At 36.0% G+C, this 21,829-nt stretch overlaps 1 protein-coding gene across 1 annotated transcript in view; it reads left to right on the top strand.

The window, feature by feature from the left end:
• DNTT (DNA nucleotidylexotransferase) overlaps positions 1 to 20,132 on the top strand; it is a 111,892-nt gene extending 91,760 nt beyond the window's left edge. Inside the window, exons 14-17 of the mRNA XM_064716984.1 lie at positions 10,194 to 10,296; positions 15,436 to 15,699; positions 17,146 to 17,229; positions 20,121 to 20,132. Of these exons, the coding sequence (XP_064573054.1) occupies positions 10,194 to 10,296; positions 15,436 to 15,699; positions 17,146 to 17,229; positions 20,121 to 20,132 (463 nt within the window). The remainder of the gene's footprint in view (positions 1 to 10,193; positions 10,297 to 15,435; positions 15,700 to 17,145; positions 17,230 to 20,120) is intronic.
• The last annotated feature ends 1,697 nt before the right edge of the window (positions 20,133 to 21,829 follow it).

Below are 21,829 nucleotides of genomic sequence, written 5' to 3'. Positions count from 1 at the left end.
CTCAAACTCACCATGTTGCAGCAGTCTGCTGGCAGCTACACAAATGTTTAAGTTGTATTATATCTCCTTTGATGGAATAGATTGATAAAATATCCTAAAGTAATCACAACTAAGGTAGAATTAGACATATTGCCCCAAAATGCCAGAATTCAAAATTTGGCTTCTCATGTCTTTGTCACTAATCCCAGATGTTTGAACAATTACCTATAGTCCTTGGCCATTACACCATCAGCTCAAACAGAAGTGTTAATCCTATTTCATGTTAGAATTTCTGAGAGATGTCTTGTTTCTGGTTGTTCTCCCCTCCCCCTCACCCTGTGGATGTCAGCAATCTATTTCTCAGTTCAAGGAATTTTAATAGAAAAACTGTCATGTTTATATAACTTCCAGTACAGCTGAGCAGGAAGCAAATAGAAGCCTTTATTTTTATGGTAGGTTGATTCTATGGATTGTCCCATCACTGCCAAGTAGGTGAAACCCAGGCTGAACATTGAATATCATTCAAGCATTCTGAAAAAGCATGTTTCCTTCCTCACATGAACATTAATATTGTCTTTGAAATTGTGTAAAGAGAACATTTTGATTTTTAGAAATGCCAAAGTAGACATGCATGAAAAAGAACGTTTTGACAAAAGCTTCTGTGACAAAGGGATATGTTAAAGGAACAAGCCTTTTGAAACACTCAAGAGAATTAGTTAGAGAGAATTAAAATGGATGGGATTTGTATTCATGTTTTCAATCTACTGCCAGAAAACTTCAGGACAAATTGTTGCTATAAAGCTGATTGTTAATTTTATTAAGGTAGCAGTATAGAAAAAGAACTTTTACCTTCTTCTTTAAAATAAAATACTGTATCTTAAATGTAAGTTTATATATATTTATGGAATTCTGAGTAAGTAAAATAGAAACAATTCTGAACCAAGCAATTTTGTCTTGGAGATAAAAAAATCTAAACCAGTAAATGGAAACCACCTTAGTTGCAAAAGAATTTTTTTACTGGTTGCAAAAAAAAAAAAAAGGTGTCACAAGTAGTTTAATGAAAGCATTTTTTAAATGTGCTTCTTTCATAATTAATAATGCAGACTTTTGTTTACTTATTTCAGTAAATAATTTGAATGCAGCTGACCTTTCTATTTTTTCTGCTGCATTATTAATGATGTTGAAGAGATCACTAGGTTACTGTTTTAGCAATATGTGTCTCACTTAGCTGAGGTTTTGGTTTGCACCAGCTGAGATGGAAGCAAAAAACTGGAAAGCTTTCTGACTTTTAAATCTCAAATGTCAATGCATTATAAGGATTCCATCCTACCTTTAGGTACTTGGAGTACATATATAATCTATAACCTGCTTTGGCCAAATTTCTTCTCTGGCAGAACACCAGCAGAATGTGGACAATGCACCTGAATTGGTCTTGAAAAAAATTAATAGCTATACATAATGGATAACCCAGATGTGGAAGGATTCAGTGCTCTCTCAGTTTGTGGGAGTCTGTCTTGGAAAGTGCCTGTCACCAATTACCTCCAAAGACAGAAGTTCAAAAAACCTTAGCCTTCTCTTTCATCCTCTCATATTAATTTATTTTTGGATAGAGGTAGAGGTAATTTTCTTTACCTTCCTTTCTTAGTGGTTGTTGTTGTTTTGTTTATTTGGTTGGGGTTTTATTTGTTTTTGGTTATTTTTTGTTTGTTTGGGTTTTTTGTTTGGTTTGTTTCCTGAAGTGCATCATACTTTCTGATAATTCACCAAAATATCTAGCATCTGAGTACACTGATTTGTATTCTTCAAAACTGGAGGTAGTTGAACTTCCTTGTCACCCAGTTTGCATAATTCTAAAGCTGTCTTTAAGGATTTTAATTAGGCCAAAAGAAACTAGGTACTTCAGGATGTCTGAGCAGGTCTAGTCTGAGATACCTCCTCTTATAAATAATAAAAAATATATCTTCTCTCCAGTCAGGTCTGATTTCTCAGTATTTATTACATAGTGGAATATGTTGTTTTTTCCTGCAGGTTTCAGAATAATTAAAATCTGTAAAATTACCAGTAACTAAGGATGCTGTACCACTGTCTTACAGGCTGTTTCTTAAGAGTGAGAAAGCTTGTTTCCATAGAATGTGCTGACAGAAGAGTTCACATGTGCAAAACTACATTGATGTTTTGAGACTAAATTAGTCTGCATGCCTTGCATTTCAGCTGGATATATGAGATCCCAAATCCACATCAATACTTATTGGACTGCTTGTCTCTTTCAAACATTGTTGAAGTATTTCTTGGTTTTTTTTGTCATTGATTGGCACTGGGCAAAATCTGTTTATGCAGGAAGTTTCTATGATGTCATTTGAAATGCTTGATTGAAATTAAGTGTAATTTAAAGAATTTGCCAAGACAGCAAAAGCAAAACTTCAGCAATGTATTCCATGACTTTAAATAAAACTGTGACAGATTGGTATGGTACATTTCATAAGCCTTAAAGCTTGAAATTACATGGCCACCTTCCAGGTACAGTTGTGCTATTTATATGAAATTGAGACAGCACTTGCAGTGATTCAAAGCTTAAGCATAGTTTTGTTTTGCTTGGTGGAATAGTGAATTTACTCCAAGTAGAGGATTCAGAGAGGCTAAAGCTGTTAGCAACAAAAAAGTAATGTTGTGTGCAAGCCAAAAGTGATAAATATTCAGCATCAGGGTATAATTGGTGACAGCCACATTCAGGCACCAATGTCATGGAAGGAAGACAAATACATTTTTCCCATAGAGGAAGAACTTCTTGCTTGTGTGAGGGACTGTGCACTGGAGCAGATTGCCCAGAGAGGCTGTGGAGTCTCCCTCACAGGAGGCATTCAAGAGCAGTCTGGATGCAATTCTGTGCAAATTGCTCTGGGATGACCCTGCTCGAGCAGGGAGGTTGGACCAGATGATCCAAGGGGGTCCCCTCCAACCTGACTCATTCTGTGAATGCCAGAGCACAACACCACCACCCAGGCTGTGCAACTGACACAATCACTAGAGAGAGCCACACTTTCTAAATAACATGCAGGTGACTAAATTCTTACACTGGCCATTCTCCTATTGTGTTGTCTTAGTAGGAACCAGACTGCTGGAAGACAGCTTTATGATTTATTTTAATAGTGTATGGTAGATTTGGTTGAAAAACAATTTTGCAACTGTTTTTCGCAGAAATTGCTTTTCTGTTTTTAACAAATCTGAAGTTAAGGTTGGAGAGAAGTAGTTTCAGCATGTGAACAGCAGGTGGTCCTCCTCAAGGTAATACTTTCAAAAATAGGTAAATCACTTTGTTTTTAATATTTTTGTTTTTGATCAGTTTTTTTTCAGTTCTTCAAATTCTGAATTCCATTCAGATTTTCATGTTGTTCCATGACTATAGTTTTCTTAGATGCTAGTGTATAAGAGAATCCTTACACAGTCTTATTTTAAACCAAATATGCTTTGAAATAGCCATTTGGCTAAAGGTACATAGAAGGCAACATATAAACACACCAATATATAACACAATATATAATAATAAAACAACAAATTCACCATTTGTTGTTTTCACGGGGCAGAGAAATATTTTCAGGGCTTTGCACAGAATATGTTTAACACATTAAATAATTTAAGTAATTGAAATAATTAAATAACTAAAATGCAAATATTCTAAGAGAGATTTCGAAGATCAGTGAATAGCTCTAAGTTTAGCTACACTAGTCACTTAAGTTCCTCAGCTGAATAACTGTTTTCCTTTCATTGCATTAAATTAAATACCTGTTAAAGCAAAACTTATCATCATGACATGAAGAGAAGTACCTGAATGTCTTGTACTCTGAGAAATGTCTAAGTTTCTTTTGGGTCATAAAAGATACAGTCAAGCATAGCATGACATACTTTGATCTTTGAAAGTGCATTTAATGAGATGAGGTGAGTGCCATGCATTACTGCCTTTTTTGAGGCAATGCAGTCACTGAGGGTGAAATTACGTTTCAAGTAAATTTAAGTGCTGTTGCCCAGGTTTTTCACTGGTTCTCTTCACTTCAGTGATTTTTACCCGCAGAACAAAACTTGTAGAAATAACCAGTGATGTGATCCCTTCTGCTGCAGCGGGTAATGCTCCTTTCTTCTGACTTGATACAAGGAGATCTTTTAAGTAATTACTTGTCTGCATTGTTTGGTCATTCTCTAAAAGATTTCTTGAACAGAAGCTGCTGATGCACAATACCAGCAATATCCTGCTGAATAAATGAGAAGCCAAAAATGCTTCTTTTTTGTATCCTTTATTAAAGCTGTATTCCCTTCTGCTGTCTAGTAAGGTTTCTGATCCTAAAGGGAAAGGATTTTTCCCAATGCTGCTTCATTGCAGAGTTGGATTAACTTCAGAAATAAAATAAATACATTCCACAGTCATGGAAAATAGATTCTGCCTCCAGTGAATTAGAATTACTGTTACACTGGGCAAGAAAAATAGCATTTTAATGAAGTGTCCACCCTCAAGCACTTTTTCCAGAGAAGATACCTGTGAATCTTTGCCAAATGCTTACATAGTTCAGCTGGGTTTATGTTGAATTACTTGGCTGGGTGAAGAAGCTGCTGTATGCTACCTTTGGCAATTCAAACCTTTGTAGAAGTCTGATTTATTGCTGCCCAGGGGAACAGTTCGCAGTTTTCACTATGTTTTTCTTTCAGAGACAGTGTAACCTAAATAATTCTATTCTTAAATTAGTGGGAAAAGTAATTCTGCAGACAAAGCAATGACAGCAATTTTTTTTACCCACACATTCCCTCAAAATGAATCAGGATAGTTCTCATGACTGTATGGTATCTTTTCAGTTAAATATATAATTATATCAGTTTTAATTTTAATTGTCTTTGCTAGTGGCAGATTTTATTTCAGTTGATTTACTTATATTATTGCTATTTTAGACATTATTCAGCATCCTATTAAACCATCTTACAGATATTAACTATACCCCAGAAGAGCACTGTAATGTACACTCACGGAACTATTAACCCTCACGGTGCAGGAATTCCAGAATTTCCTTTGATATAGAATAAAAACTCTCAATCAGTTTGGATTTAGAATTCTGGAAATATTCAACCCCAAGTTTTTATCAGCTGATGCAAACCAAGTGCAGTAGGGTGACTGAAAGGCTGGGCCTTGAGCTCAGCGTCCAGCTATAAAATGTTAGCACAGGTATCTTCCCACACTAGCACTTTTCATCTCCACCTGAGATTTTTTTGTACCTTACCACCTATGTAGCATTACAAAGAAGAGAATTAATTTTGACATTGACTGGCAACCACTGGTGTCAAACTGCCTTCAAAGGCAATTAGGATCTAATTCAAATAACTACCAGGACAGCAGAACTTATCTGAAGAAGCCCAACCCACGTCTGTCTTCTACAGAGCCCTGATCAGGTCTTGGTTTACTGTTTTTCTCATTACTTCAGGAATGTTATTATTTCTGAACAGCAGGTTCTGACTGTTGGCATTCACTGACATCAGGGTATAGATATATGTGGTGTTAGGATGGGGAGGAATCTTGGTTATTATTTTTAGTAACTCTGCTCGAAATTGTCATCTAGCGCTTATCATTAGTTGCAGAAAGTAACATGGTAATCTCTACAGGTTTCTCTTTCTTCCTATTTACTACCCTGTCCTGCACTGGAAGGCTTTCCTGAGTTTTAATTCTGGAATCAGTGTGATCTATGACTCTTAAAACTGCAAACTTAGGGAAGCATAGTATGGCTTCATGTGATAAATAGTATAGCTGAGCCTTCTGTCTAATTTGATGAACTCTAAAATGGCATCTTGCTTTAGGCATCCTCATTGATTTTATGTCAGTGTCATGTTTAAGGTGGAGATGAAGCACTGAGAGGACAAATGAAGCTGGTGCTGGAGTTTGGCATGTTTGAGAGCCCCTGCTTTATTCTGACTGAATGTTCCCTCTTCCCCTCTCCCTTGGCTGCCAAAGTGGGCACTGCACAATGCGAGTCAGGCTCACCAACACTTACATTTTGTATGCTGCTGTCTCTGCTTTCTGTGTGTCTGGTTTTGATTGTTAACTTTGGTTGAGTTGCTTTTGCACTTCAGTGAGCATTTATTTTCTTGCTACCTAGTCTATATGTATGTGAACCACCATGGCATTGACGCTGTTGAATCTAAATGTTGTTTTGGAAATGTGGAGCTGACCTGAATATTAAGGAAAGCTCCTGAGATAAAGCTGGAAGTGATTTGAAGAACAGCTTAACATGTGGTGTACAGAGCTTAGCTGGTCATTTATGCTTGCAATGGGCTGGTGCAGTATTAGGCTGCTACTTAGGCTGTTAATACCCTTTACAGTTAGAATTTGTCAGAACTTCTATTTGTCAGAATATGTAATTGAGAGTTGCTGAGGAAATAACTTCAAATAAATGTTACAGCATTTTCTTGTCTTGGAAGACACTTTCTGCCACAAACAAAATAATTTTCCGACTTCTTTTGACTATTACCTAGTTCCTGTGGCAAATGAAACATAATAATTTCTTCCATTTAACAAACTCTTTCAGCATGAAATCAGTGTTTCAGAAACCCTTGCAGATCTGACTCTGCTAATTTCTTGTCAGTGTACTAATTGTATAAGTAGCAAAGGTTAATGTCCTTCTGTGTCAATAAAGCCATTTACTCTGGGTCTAGATTTCAGACCTGAAAAAAGGTTAGAGGAGAAAATGTTCTGGAATAATAAACTTGTGATTAAATTCTGAATTCAGTAAATTCTCTTTAGGCAAAATATTCAGGGAATTGTACTTGTTGATCTACTTTGTAGACCACTGCTTTTCTATTTTATTAAAACTCTAATAATTTATATGTGAAGATGGGACACTATGTAACAAGGTTTTGAAAATCTGTGGTATCAGAGCCAGGAATTATTCTGTAACTATTTTGAAATGGGTAGAATTCTTCTTCTGTCAAACATCCAGGATTTTACTTTCTATGTAATAGTTGTAGCACTGTCACACTCCAGTACTTCAAGCTTAAAGAATGGTTTTTCTCTTTATAAGAGGTTTATACAAAGAAAATATGTAGTTCTTCATAGTTTGACTGACAGTAACACTGAATTATTTTAATATCTGGCTGTAAGAAATTGTCTGTCCCCCGTTCGACGTCTCAGCAAAGACTGCTTAATAAGCAAATCCACAGGCATGCAGACTACCTGGGATTTGGAATATAAATGTATGTTCCTTTTCCTGAAAGGCACATGTTGGTTGGAGATAGGTTGTAGAAGCAAATTAATCAGGACTACAGTTATTAGACAGAATTCCTGAGCCACTTCTATTTGGTCAAATTCAACTGATGTCAAACAATAATTCTATGCTGCTGTTACAGTGGGAGTTAAATGAGACCCAGCACAGAGGATAGAGTAAAAGTATGACATTGATATCAGAACAGAGAGAAAGAAATGTTTGCTCTAGGTGTACATATGTGTGCATGTTCCACTAGAGCTGTAATTACATGTTTTACTGGGCATGCACACTGAGGTTACTAGGGTTCCCCCTCAAGAACATGCGTTTTATGGTACTTATAAATTACTTGTTTGCTGTTTCTAAAATAAGTGATTCTGCTACTTGTACAAGTGTTCTCTTCACTGCTCAAACAAAAGATCATTGCTCTATATTTCTTCAGCTATGTGCAACCTTCTAATTCCTAATTCCTTTTCCATTGCCACACAATCATCACTTCAGCAATTACATTTGTTCTTCTTATGTTTATGCATATTACTCATATATATTCAAGAAAGTCTTCAAATGTCCTCACATATTTTCAAAGTTATAGTTGGTGACTCGGAATCTAATAACATCAAGAAAGATAGTTCCAACAACCTTAAAGGTAATTCATTGACTACTAAGAAACATTTACCAGCTTTATACAAGTTTAGTCAGCCAAGAATTGAACACAGTTAATTAATAGTGCACTGTGTTTTATTGTCTTCAGGCTTGAATAAATTATTAGAACAAAAGGTAAGCTGCAATTTCCATTCTTTTAGGTGCTGGATTCTTATAGCTTCAGCCCAGTGAAAACTGAGGTTTAAATCTGAACAGAAGAAAAATATGTAAGGGGATTCTGAATAGGAAATTCAAAACTTTAATATTTTCCTGCTCAAAGCTTCAGGAAGCTGAACTCACAAAAAAAAAAGCCACTGAGAGCATTTCAACAAATACTCTCTGTCTTGGGAAGTAGAGGGCCAATGAAGCACCTTGGATTTTCTGTGATTTTATGGTTTGATTGATGCAGGATTTTGTAGATGTTGTTAATCTAAAATATGTGGATGTTGAGGAGGCATGGGGAGTCAGCTCTCAATTCCATCAGCTTCCAATTTCTTCCTTTGATTTCTTTAAAAATAATTTAAAGCAAATATTCTTATACCACTCTGCATCTCTAAGATAGGAATAGTGAATTCCTTACCTTTGAAAAATATTTTGAGACATGTTAGTAAAAAGTGCTATGTAAGAGCTTTGCATTATTATTGTAATTTTAGCGATAATGAATGGCATCCTACAAAATAACTCAGTGTTACATGGAATACTAAATATTTTCTAACTTCTTGACTTTGAATTGCTGTTCAGTTTCTAAGCCTAGACTGATGCGTTGTTTGAAACCTCTTTGAAATAATTTCTACCTGTTTAAGCAATTTCGATTTTGCTGCAGACGCAGCACAATAGTTGCATTATAGTGAGTATGACTGCTTGTCAAATGCAAACCTCAGACTTTCATCTCCTTACAACTTTGTGCTAATGCTGTTCAACTACCCATCAGTTAGATGACTTCATGTCACACAAATGGCAGTTGACAAGTCTGCTTATCAGTTCTGTTCCTACAAATTTCCAAGTTTAGGAAACCAGGTTCAGTTTTAGGCATTATTTTAGGAGAATAAATAATTTAATGATTTTTTTTTAAAAAAGATTTTTTTGGGTTGCACAGTTTTATTTTCATTGTTTGAATAGCAGTTCACAAGCTCTCTGAATGCTTGACACGTTGACTAACGCCCTCCTGAATAATATCATCAGGTACCCTTGTGAGCATCAGCAAGAGCTGACTTTTCCCATAAACACATAAAAAACATTTGGAGATGTCCTGCACATAAGATTCACTACTCCAGATTTTGGGTGCTTACTCCACCAACTCCATAAAGAAGAGTTATTCTCATTGCAGAAATCTCTCCTCTCCTCTCTTCATTTCTCCTTAGGCTGGAGTGATTGCACTCAGTAAATGTGTGTGCAGTTTCTGTTGTACTACCAAGTCCAAAATTAAAATCTTGTATTGGTTCTGCAATACTCACATGAATTGCACTGTGAGATAAATTTTCATGTGTTCTCAAGCATTTTATAATTCTAAAGGGAAACATTCAATAACATGCTTTTGCCTGTTTTCCAACGATAGCCAAGTCTTAATCAGATTTCAGTTTAACACCTTTGGAAAGTAGATGAAAGACAAGCTGAATGCTTAGACTTAAAAGAGGAAAACAGGAGGTTATGGCATAATTTTTCATTAAGAACATTTGCAATTAAATTTGTGCACACAGATTTAATTATGAAATCCTTAGTGCATATAATGAACAAGCTTTAGTCACATTAAGGATGAACTGCCCTCAAAAAAAAAAATCAATCTCCATCTCTGTAAAAAGCATTCTTATATTTAAAAGAACTCCAAAATAGTCGAAGGATTTATATCTGCTGGTGAAAGAACAAATAAATATTCATAATCACAGTTTTGTACACTAAAATGTTCATCAAAAGCTAAGAAGAATATTGAATATCTGTGGTAGTTTGATTGACAAGTTTATCTGTTGTTACTGCACTGCATTCATAATATGTAACATTGTATTTTGATTATGCTTTTTTTTAAATCCAAAGATGACTAAAATCTTCCTTTTTGGGACTTACGGGGAAGAAAGAAAGAGATTTAACATCTGCAAATGGTTCTGTAGTATTTAGCTGAAAAATAGAGAACATAGATTAAAATATTGTAATTATTATTTTATAAAGAACACTAATAGGCATCATAATAGAAATAAAAGATTCCATTTTGTTTATGTTTGAAGCAACATTGCTATCACTTTATTCTGCAACCAACTTTTCTTATAATGCAGCAAAAATGCTGTCTTTGAAAACAGCAAAATTCAACAGGAACTTAACTCTTTTAATGTCCTTGTTATTTATTCCTTCTAGGGGTAAGAATATTGGACATGACATAGACTTTTTGATCACCAATCCAGGACCAAGAGAGGATGATGAACTTCTGCATAAAGTTATTGACTTATGGAAAAAGCAGGTATGAACTAAAGAGCACTTGACCAAAAAAGTCATGTTCTAACTGAATTAAGCCTATATAGCTCTTAAAGAATGTCATATGCCTTGTTACAACTGACTGCAGTATTTTGGAGCAGGATATTGCTGTACTTGATTACTAACCATGATGATTTGGGCTGTTTTCATTAAAAGGAATTGAAAGAAAAGAAAATGAAAATAAATTGTTCTTACTGGTTTTCTTGTTAAGGGGGCTATTTGGCAGAAGGGAGAGCAGGCAGAGTATGGGAGATCAAGGGTGGCCACGAGTTTGATAAAAAGATTAGGATTCCTCTAGAAATCCAAGCATGTACAGCATATCAGAAGAACAATGGTCATGGAAACCAAACCTAAAGAAGCTGGGTATAGTTTAAACCTATGGACAATGTTTTCCTGTGTTCTGTTTGTCCTCCAGACATTTCATGGTTTATACTAGTTACACTAGCTCTCTACTGTGGCATTTGTAATGTACAGGCTTTTACTGGCACTACTGAAAAACAAACTGCCAGCAGAATCAAAAGGCAAAAAAGAAACAAAGGATTTATACACCTCTTGCCTTTTTATTATCTTTATTTCCAAGGGAGAGGAGAAGACAGAAAAAAACCCAAATAAAGCACTTTGTAACTTTTTGCAGTAGTCTGCATCACAGCTTGCCACTTTTGTGCTGCTCCTTCTAAGCCCAAATTAATTGATGTACATCACAGAGGTCGTGATGTTGGCTTCCTTTTGGCAGCTCTGAGTGAAGGATTCTACAATGTTTAACTTCTAAATTATGGACCACAGCTTTAAATAGTTTAAAGGGTCTTTTTCTTACCTTAAAAGTTTAGTGTTACAAAATACTTCCATTGAAAGCTGCTGAAAATGAAGTGGCTAAATCAGCACCTTATGGTCTTTGATGCAGCATCACCAGAGATAAACAGGCTGGGGAACAGAGAACACAAAGTCTTCAAAGTAGAGTGGCAAAATGGAAAAGCTGTGATGCAGTACACAGGTTATGGTCTTAATGGCTCTAAAAAGCCTCATAAAGAAAGTAAGAAATTACTTCTGTGGGTTAGAGCTTGAAAGTCTGTGGGCAAACAGGCTGAGCCATCTGTGTCGATGTAGCTTCATTCACATACTGTGAAAAAATGCTTTCATTTTTGCTGCAAACCTGTATAGCTATATTTAGCACTGTTCCTATTATATACATACTTTTGACAATGGAAGAGATACTGTTACTACAGGCCCTCCTGCACTCTTCAGTTTTTCCCTTTATATTAATGTAAATATAGTGTTGTTGTTTTTCTTTTGGCTTTAGGAAAATGAGTGATGGAGACGCCTGCCTGTGCTTACCTATTTTAATGTATTACTGGTCTGGTTTAAACTCTAGGATTCACCCTTGATGAGGGGATCAGGAAGGGGAAGGTTTGATGTCCCATTAAAGAAGGATGGTGAGGAGCAAGTAATATTTCTTCTTTTGCTGGAAACAGGGTTCACAGGAAAGCCACACATTCATTATTAAGTGGCAGCTGGATTTTGCCAGCAACAAAACCTGTTTCTAAGACAAGATATAGAAATAATTAAGAAGCCAGAGGAAAGAACCTTTTGTTTCAGATGAAAGAGACCATAATGATGCTGAGCTCCTTTGGGAACACATACTGTCTCATCTTTCTTCAAAATTCATTATTAATTTTTTTGGTTCATTCTGACTCAGATGAGGAAATTCTTACCTAAAAGAGATTATTGCAGGGTGGTTAGAGCCCTGACCATGAGAAATCTTGGCTTAAATTTCTTTAGAGAGAGTACAGGGCTGAATCTGATTATCCTGCTTGTGAGGTTATTGTATAAAGTAAGCAGAAGTGTTCCATTTCCTGCTGTGTTCTATGTGAACATCTGGCATTTCTTAAGACGTGATCTTTCTGGGGTGTATTGTATAGCTGTGTGTGGGTGAGTAGGTACATGTGACTCTCTGTCTGTCTATCTGTCTCTTTATCTTGTTCAGAAGTGCAAATTTCCATGGCATAGAGAGGTAACCGCCTTCATTGATGGATCCAGTGCTGATCTGTCCATTGCTGTCAAAGCCAGGCTGCTCCAGACATGCTCAGAAACAGATCATTCCCACACACTGGGACCTTCAAGATGAAAAAGGGACCAAGGCAGCTGCAATATTATGCAGCAGCTGCTGAGTTTTACACTGCTGATCAAACCTTTGATGCCATTTTCTAGTCACTTCTTATCCTAAAAGGGCTGACTTCTCCCAAGCATCATTTCCTTTAGCTCTTCTACTTTATAGAATTCTATCCATCTCATCTAGATTGAGATTTTTCCAAATTAACATGCTATTTTGGATTAGATGTAGGAATTTCACTGAAAAAAAAAAAGAAATGCAGTTTCACTTTATTAAACTATCTCAGAAGGAAATTTAGAGCAACAATGTATACATTTCAGAAGAACATATTGGATTTCATTTTCAGATGATATAAAATGATCCTACTTAGCTTTACAGAATTAATCCAGCTAGCAACAATTATGAATAATGACAGCATGTAACACTAAATATGGAATAGAATTCCATTTAATTAAAAATTACTGAGAATGCTAGTGACCATATTTGATTGATTTTTTGGTGATTGATTTAATATTTTTCTAAAAAGTCATACTTTTCCTCAATTTGAACATGGATTTACTCCAATATCAATGTTATTGATGCACCAGCACTCAGCATATTTAAGTAAAAGTGTGCAGTCATTCTAAAAATGGAAAATTGTTGAGAGTCTTCACATAACTGTTCTAAAAAATACATTTAGTTTTGATGGTGTAGTAAATTTGAGAAATTAAAATGCCCATACTAAAACTTAATTGTGTAAACAAGACCTACAGCACTTTATGGTGTACAGATCAATCTGAAATGTGCAAGGAACTGCAGATTCCCTGACTCAGAGTAATGAGAAGGATACAGCTCTGCAGGCAGCAGTGGCCAGAACTTCACACAATCCTCAAAGCTGACCGCCCCTTCAGGCTGTGCCTTTTCCAAGTGTACCTAAGTGCGTTTCACCTTTACTTTGTGGGGTGATGGTGATGTCCACTGTCTAATTATACTAGGTTAATTAGAAATGCTATCCCAATGCATATGACCTAGGCTTTGGCTCCTATCAATGGTGATACCCTGACTTCTGGTATATACTGTGTAGTGTCCCAAATCTCCAAGGGCAAAAAAGAAAAATGAAGCAAAAAATGAGAAAATACTGCTAAGTAGCTATCAGATTTTTACAAAAAATGGGCAGAATATTGGTGCTTAATCAAAGGATGAATTCATCAATTAATGGTCAATGATGAATGATATTAAAATTGTTTTTATTAGCATTAAAAGCAAGAAAATTAACGTGAAGGGAGTATAGTTTCATCAAAAAAAGCAGAAAAATAAGCAGTTATGCATTAACACTCAACAGCTGTTTTGAGTCTATATTTGAAAAGAGCAAGCATCAGTGCCTTGTGACATTGGGGTAAAATTAAGAAAAAATTGCTGTTTTAAAGATAGATGTTACAGAGCACCTGCTAAATTTAAGCATTTTCAAATCAGCAGACTGTGAAACTAGTAATCCAAGAGCAGAAGCTACATAAGGAGTTTTCTCATATCAATTTATAATAAATCTTCATAATCAAGAAAAATTCCAAGCAAGTGAAAGAATGCCAATTCAAATAAAATAGTTATCATTAAAAAGGCTGGCTCATTGACCCATGAAGAGCCTATAACTGATTTCCAGTAGAATAATGGGGTTGTTAATTTAGAGCTATCATCAACAAAAAGCTGGAGGCTAAGAATGTAATAATACATATCAGAGTCTCTTCATGGAAATCATATCTTGTTAAATGTTTTTGATATGCCTTTTCTTTGGGGGGGGGCAGAATTATAGTTTTGAGTGATAAAGATAATTTTATTACTGTAAAGTATTCTCTAAGGCATTTAAGATATTGGCATGTAAAGTTACCACACCTGCACTAAATAAAAGAAATAATAAAAGTCTGGTTTTTAATACTGAGGTATTCTTCCAAAAATCCATTTTTTGTTACCTGGGACATTAAGAGTCTTATCTGGAGACCCTTTGTCCTGGTTTTGGTCCAGATCAGAGGGAAGGGGCATGGCCCAACCCTAGTGTTATTCAATACCACTTTCCATCATTGCCAGGGATGGGGGGAAGGGACTTTCTCTCTTCCTAGAAGAAGGATTTTTCTTCCAATGGGAGAAAGTGTGGTGGTTGAAATAGTCTGGTATTTTACATGTAAATTGGTTCTTTGTCTTATACCTTCTTTTGTTAATAGTGCTGCTGTTACTGTTTGTTGTCTTACCTCATTGCTGTTTCCAGGAAATTGTTCTTATCTCAGCCCATGATCTTTGCCTTTTGTGTTTTCAGTTGAGGCGGGGGAGGGGGAAGCAAGAAGAATGGTTTTTGCTGGGCTACTAAATGGGAGAATACCATTCCTAAACTACACCACCATTGTAGTTACCAACTGACAGCCATCAAATAAAACCACTTATAGGCACTCTCAGTTCAATACTGCAATTTAAAAACACCCCTAGTCCAGAGGAAGAGAATGTGTAAACTTTGGAGTGATTTTAAAACAGAAACAAAAAAGTGGTCCAAGGACCTAAAGAAATGGGCATTTCCTCTGAGCAAAAGACATGGAGATTCCAGACCTTGTCACAAGGAAATCTCATGCAATAGATATGGTCCAAATGGAATCTTCCACTTTGGAATCCCTCAGCAAGACTGTGCACTGGACTAATAATATTTTTCTAGATGTCTGCTACGTAGGAACACATCAATCTTTACTCAGAAATTTCTGTTGACATTAACTAGAAAAAGGTTTAGGAGAAAAGGAGGGAGGGGAAGAATTGCAAATTCTATCTCTTTTGTACAGGGCAGGACCTCACTACTGTCAGATATCTACCAGTGCAGATTTCCCTCAAATATTTTTCCAAAATCTGAAGCTGTTTCATGTCTCTCCTTAGCCCAGATTTGCCCTGGCACAGTTTCTTGTTTACTGAAATTACATTTCACATGAATTTTTAAGTCAACTGTCTAGAAACTCTGGAATGACAGTAAAACCAGTTCAGCAATTCAATGTGAACAATTTTTCTCTTTAGGGCTTACTCCTTTATTGTGATATCATTGAATCAACATTTGTAAAGGAACAGCTGCCAAGCAGAAAAGTTGATGCCATGGATCATTTTCAGAAGTGTTTTGCAATTTTAAAATTATATCAGCCAAGAGTAGACAGCAGCACTTGCAACACGTCAGAACAATTGGAAATGGCAGAAGTCAAAGACTGGAAGGCAATCCGTGTGGATCTGGTCATAACCCCCTTTGAGCAATATCCATATGCTCTGTTAGGCTGGACAGGCTCCAGGGTAAGTAAGCACAGCACTGTATGTTTTCTTAGCATTGCAAACATGTTTTTGTTGTTTCAGGACTATTCAGAGTTCATGGATTTAAAAAAAATATTCCTGATGTCCACACATCCCATCTCATACTGTCATCCACCACTGGTCGTGGATTGGAGCTGATGAACTCATCACTAACATTTATGGATGTCTCTCTAGGAGGGTTAAGCTTTATTTTCCTTGAAGCTTAGTGTTTAGGTTTATGAACTGGAGAGCTAGGTTTTTGGTCAGTTGTGTTGTCTTTTACATCATGATGCTGTTAACAAGCAATTTAAATGGTTACTGGGTAGAGATGATTTGGAAAGCATCACATAATTACAGGAAGCTAAACATTTGAGGAAGAGATATTCTGAATTGGAACTTAATTTGTTTTGTAGGAAATTGAAAACAATTTGATATCTTTCTTTTTGGATTAGATCAAATGTTTTGTTTCAGTTGCATTTTAATTGACTCCTTCAAAATGTAAAAAACTGGAAAAAATTTAAAATTAAACATTAGTTTTGAACCAAAATAAAATATATTTTGATTTGTGTTTTAATAACAAAACTTGAAATGATAGCTACTTTCACAATAGACACTAGTTAGCTGGCATAATATAAAATAGTACACTATTTTAAAAACAAAAAAATTCAAACTAATGCAAACTCAAAACTCAAATGATTAATCTTTCTCCAAACAGAATTATTTTTTAATCTGTTCTACATATTTGCCTTCTGATGTTCATTTTTTAGGGAATGCTTGCATGGTACAATGGAGAGCTTCTGAGCCTGTTCTGAATTATCTTTTTGATGTGTTAGAAGCAGTACTGGTGCCTTGCCACTCTGTTCTACTCAGGTTAATTGGAAGCAGGATGGTTTAGACCAGGCAAAATGTTGAAATTGATGTGTTCTCCTGCTGAGTTTGAGTTACTTCAGTCACTTTTTTGAGATAACAAAATGTATTTATTTGGACTTTGGATTAAGTTCTGCAGACTTTGGGGTCTTTTCTTATCCTGGAAGTGTTTGGCAACTTAAAAGCCCTTCTCTCCACTCTGTCAATAGGAGTCTACACTAAAAACACACAGTGTGAGGCCCTTTGGATGAGTAGGCAATGACTTCATTTTTCTCTGCCTCACTGAGCTCCTACTCCCTGTTGGGCTAATCCACATCCAGACTGTGGGAGACCATCACAGGTTTGCGTTTTTATACAGAGCCCAACTGCTGTCACAGTAACCGACTGCAATGACGGACAGATGCAAATGTTTGGATTCCTTATCCAAACATTTCTCTTCAGATGATTGATTTTATCAGACTGTATTCCTTTAATAGAAGTAATTTTTGGTCCTTAGTTTATTATTTGGTTTGGTGTTAGAAGGTGCAAAGGATAAGAATTTTGGTTTGTCCATGTGTTTGATACTTGCTCTATCTTTGACAGCAATTTGGACGTGACTTGCGGAGGTACGCTGCACATGAAAGGAAAATGATACTGGATAACCATGGATTATATGACAGGAGAAAGGTACTGTTTATTCTCAGAAATAAAGCTAATGTACTTTTATTTCCAGTTAGTTTTTTATATTCAAGTATATAGAATATTTTAGCTTGATTATCCATTTGGTGGTAAAACAGTTCCACCTTCACATGATTTAGTTTCACTGGAACAGTCTGATTAAATCTGAACAGGTAAGTCTGGAAATCCTGAAATCTTTTTTTTTTTTTTTCTTTTTTTTGGCAATTGTGAGGTAATTCCTGAAAGGTAACAAGAAACATGAATTAGACATTTGTGTTTGATAGGAACTGTGCAACCTTCACAGATGTGAGAACGAACCATCTGTGAGTATTTGAAAAAGGCACTTCACTGCCCCTCTGTCTCAGAAGGAGAGATAATTTCTGTGTCCCCAGCACACTTTCAACTCATATTGATCTGACATTGCAAAGGAAGAGGGGATATTGAGTGCTACAGGCTCGGTTAGAAGGCTTGAGGAAGTTTTTGCAGGGTATGACACTAAGTAGAGATTAGGGATCATCCTGCTTTTAAAGCCCTGCATTCAGAAGTCTGGGTGGAGTTCTGTTTAGTCAGGCTTGCCAGCCTGGGGAGTAATTGGTATAATTTCTGGTATGAAGACTCTTAGCTGCAGTTATACTGATCTCTGCATTTATCTGGCTTAATGTCTGTATTTGTATGAGGCCATTTAAATAATAAGCAAAAATCAATACTGAAGATGCTTATTGATGTCAATTTAGGGAAAGGCAAAGAACCACGTCAAGATTTTACATTAATCTTTCCTATATATCCCTTATAAAATGGAGACTGCTTTCAGCACCCCTGCTTACATGCACTATTGTCTCATTGCTTCTTTCTAAGCAGTGATTTAAGCCATCACTCCATTTCAGCTGTTTCCATATGTGCTCATCAGGTCCAGATGCTGCTATAGCATCCTCAGTTCACATGGAAACCTGGGGAAATTATCAGGCTAATTATCCATTTAGTCATATATCCTGTCACCAGCAATTGTCAATGCTAGATGCTTCAGAAGAAAATATAAAATCAATAATAGATAAATATGCTGTCATGAGTCTAAAGAGGATGTTTCTTCACAAACTCAGGGATGATGTCAGTGTATTCCTGCCTGTCCTTTATATTTTGAAAGTATTCAAAATATAAAGTCTTTTCCTCAACATAATATGGCTGGTGTTATTATCTGCACATTAATATGTGCTCTGTCAATATCTTTTTGGGTGTAACAAAAAATGGCACTAGAGAAAACCAAAGAATTTGAGGAATGCCAGTGTTATTTTTTGTATGCAACAAAATTTACCTGCTTGGTGTATGAGTATGTATCCTTATATCTGCTGCTTTTACTCAGAGCCCTGAGACTTTCAGAGATGAAAAATGGACACAGTTCTTTCATGAACGATATCAATCAGTACTATTTTTTCTTGATTATGTTTAGGTTTTATATATGATATACCATTAAAATCTTTCTGGGGAAAAAATAAATGTTAGTTTCCATGTGTTTTTGACTGGATTAGCCAGGATGATTCACAGATAAATGATGAATTTATCTTCACAGTATGCTCTAGGAAGATGTTCTTGTCATCCCAAATTTTCAAGTAAAGACCTGAGGCACAGAAAGATTTAAAGCCTTGAACATTCATTGATTTCAAAGGCCCTGCATTTGCAGTGTCCTGCCTTAAGTTTCTCCTGTTGAGTCTCTGCCTTGGAAATTTGAAAAATACAAAGAAATGTGTATACCCACGTTGTGGTTCCCCAAACCATCAGCTGTAACTGTAATTTAGTCTCCAGACCTTCTACACGTCTGAGTCTCAATTTGCATTTCCTCAGTTCCTCAGCTGTACTGCCCAAAACTGAAGAAATTGACCTAAAGAGAAGCAGAACTCAGAAAATATCATAAGGCAGGAGTTCTTGACAAAGGCCAAGAAGACAAACCAGCGAAACAAAAACCATACTGAATGAAACCCAAAATACCCAGACCAAATCTTCAGGGAAAATTTCAACTGTCTTGACCACAAAGTCCTTAATCAATGATTTCCATATGTCAATTGAGGCACATGGTTTGGTCAGCTGTCCCTTTCAGGGAGGGACTTTGCTTTCAGTTCTGTCATCATGCCCCCTGTGCCCCAATATCTAGGTCTGCCATTTCTCATTTAATTGCAAACACAGCTAGTTTGCTTCCAAATTCTTAGTTTTTTGCTGTAAACCACAGATGCACTGCAGATTTCAAACACAAGAAGTTGTGTTAATCTGTTGACACAGCAGAATTCTGTTCTTGTTTCTGCTGCAGTCTCAGAAATAGCTAAATTACATTAGCTGACTTTTTCCACACAGAAAGAAACTTCTCAGGCAATATGCAATATGAAAAATTTCAGATCAGGGAGCACTGAATTTGCTTAACACAGACTCTTTTTTCAAGTAGTGTTATTCTAACAAGAAGCAGGGAGAGAACTCTCTGGCAAGTATACGAATATTTATAATCTGATGTGTTAAATTCAAATATATTTTAAAATATTTTTAACTTTACAATTTTGTATTGGGTTACTCCCACAAATGACAGTTTGAACAAAACCCTTCCATACTGCCACCCAGTGTGTACTAAGACCAGAAATGTGCAGAATATAGCAGTGGTGTCTGTCTGTGAAATCTGATGGCCCATAGTCGAAGAGAAGACGTTTGCAGTAAATTGTGTGGCTGCCAAGGTTGATTCATTTTTAGGGTCATCAGAGTAGTTAGCTTAAAATAAGTGATAAAAATAATCTAATTTTACACAAGGGAACATATGCCCAAATTGTAAAATGTTTAGGGTTGGTTTTTTGGTTATTTTTTACATTAAACTATGAAGAACAGATAATCTCCTTTATTATAATCCTTGTTCTTTTCTTTTAATATAGTTTGACTTGTAGGGAACAATAAAAACATGGGTATTTAATCTGTACTGCCTCATAAAATTGGATTGGAACATGAAAATTTGTATTTCATAAGTGTATTTCTCTTTTTGAGATGAAATCTTCCTTTCTTAAAGCTAAAAAAACCCAGGAAGCAAATATCCCTTGTGCAAGCTGCTCAAGATCCCTCAACACAAGCTTAATTAAGGTTAATTAGGCACCATATGTGAAAACTGAAATACATCTTTTCCATATTTCTCTCCTGGTCTGCTGAAGAGAGGTCATCTTATGTCACTGGCTCTGTCCAGGCAGACAAACCTTCATGCACAGCTCTGACAGTCACTGGGGTATTGACTGGGGTAGAATCTGGGAGCTGGACCAAATCCTTTTTGCTTCATTCCTTTTCTTTTGTGTGTGTGTACAGAAAAAGCTATAGGAAGATCAGGAAGAATCAAACTATTCGTTGATCCTGCAGAAGATTAAGTCCTTTCCTTAAAAAACACTCGCCTGTCATAATTTAAAATTTTTCAAGTCATTATAAGAAGTTAATAAACCATGCTATAGCAAATATTATTTGCTCTTATTTAATTTCTATTTGGTGGAATGTAACTGTACTTGTAAGAGAATGTCATTCATTACAAAAGAAAACAATTCCCTGATTTGCTCTACATTTCAATGTATAATTCAGTATACTTTGTACTTCTATATTAATATTTATCAGCTGTTTGGCCCAGATGCTTGCACTGTGGCCCACTGTTGAAACATGATGGATGTCACAGAATCCCAGATTCCACTGTTCAAAGGGCTGCAGCAGGAGAGAGTCCTGCTTACTTTAATGTATTTCCAAAGGGATTCTGCCAGGAATTGGGAGCATTAACACAGCAGTTAGGAATCAATTACATAGCTTTGCAGATGGGAACAAAAGGAAGAGAAGTTTTCTCCAGGGACTTGTTACAAAGTTACACTGTGAAATTATTCCTCAGCCTTGTTTTTTTTTTTTTTTTTTCTTTCTGGTGTGAATCTTTTTCATATATTTGTTGGGTTTGGAAGACAGTGTGCAATTATCAAACTAATGATTTTTTCAGTTCTGTAATAAGAAGGGCATTTTATAGATCTTCCTTTCTTAGGAAAATTGTGACAAAAAAATTGAAAATTTGAGGCCAATTATCTGTCAGCCTCTTTTACATAAAAAAATGGGTGTATGTCCAAATCTGTGTGTCTGTAGAACTGTGTACTAAAGGTATGGAAATTAGCACTTGTTTAGTCCAACCTGAGGTATGTAGTTCCCGTGATTTACACCAGCTGGAGGTCAAACATCCCCACTCTTACAGAATAGAGTTCACTGATCAGTCACAAGGAAGAAAGAAAAGTTGTACGTTCACCATGTCTTGTGGTACTATTGCTGCTACAAATGGCACGACATTTTTATGAATGGGCAAATAAAATTCTCATTGTAAAACTTTCCTGATTAATAAGTGAACAATATTCTCTCTAAGAAAAATAGAAATGATATTGCAAAAAAACCACGAAACCATTTTTTCTGTGTGAAGCATAAGTCAGGTCAGCTGAACAGTAGGCTCTTTCTTGGAGAACTTAAGGTCCTTGATCTGTAAACCAGGACATCAACAGTTGTTTTGACACTCCTCTTTGTTGGATTAAGAGGCAATTATCCCTTAACCCACAAACGTTTTTTTATGTGCATTGTCTCTGGACTA

The sequence above is a fragment of the Zonotrichia leucophrys genome, chromosome 6 (assembly GCF_028769735.1).
Source record: "Zonotrichia leucophrys gambelii isolate GWCS_2022_RI chromosome 6, RI_Zleu_2.0, whole genome shotgun sequence".
NCBI classification, from domain to species: Eukaryota; Metazoa; Chordata; class Aves; order Passeriformes; family Passerellidae; genus Zonotrichia; species Zonotrichia leucophrys.
Note: the sequence above shows the minus strand (reverse complement) of the source record. Positions and strands in the feature narration are given on the sequence as shown.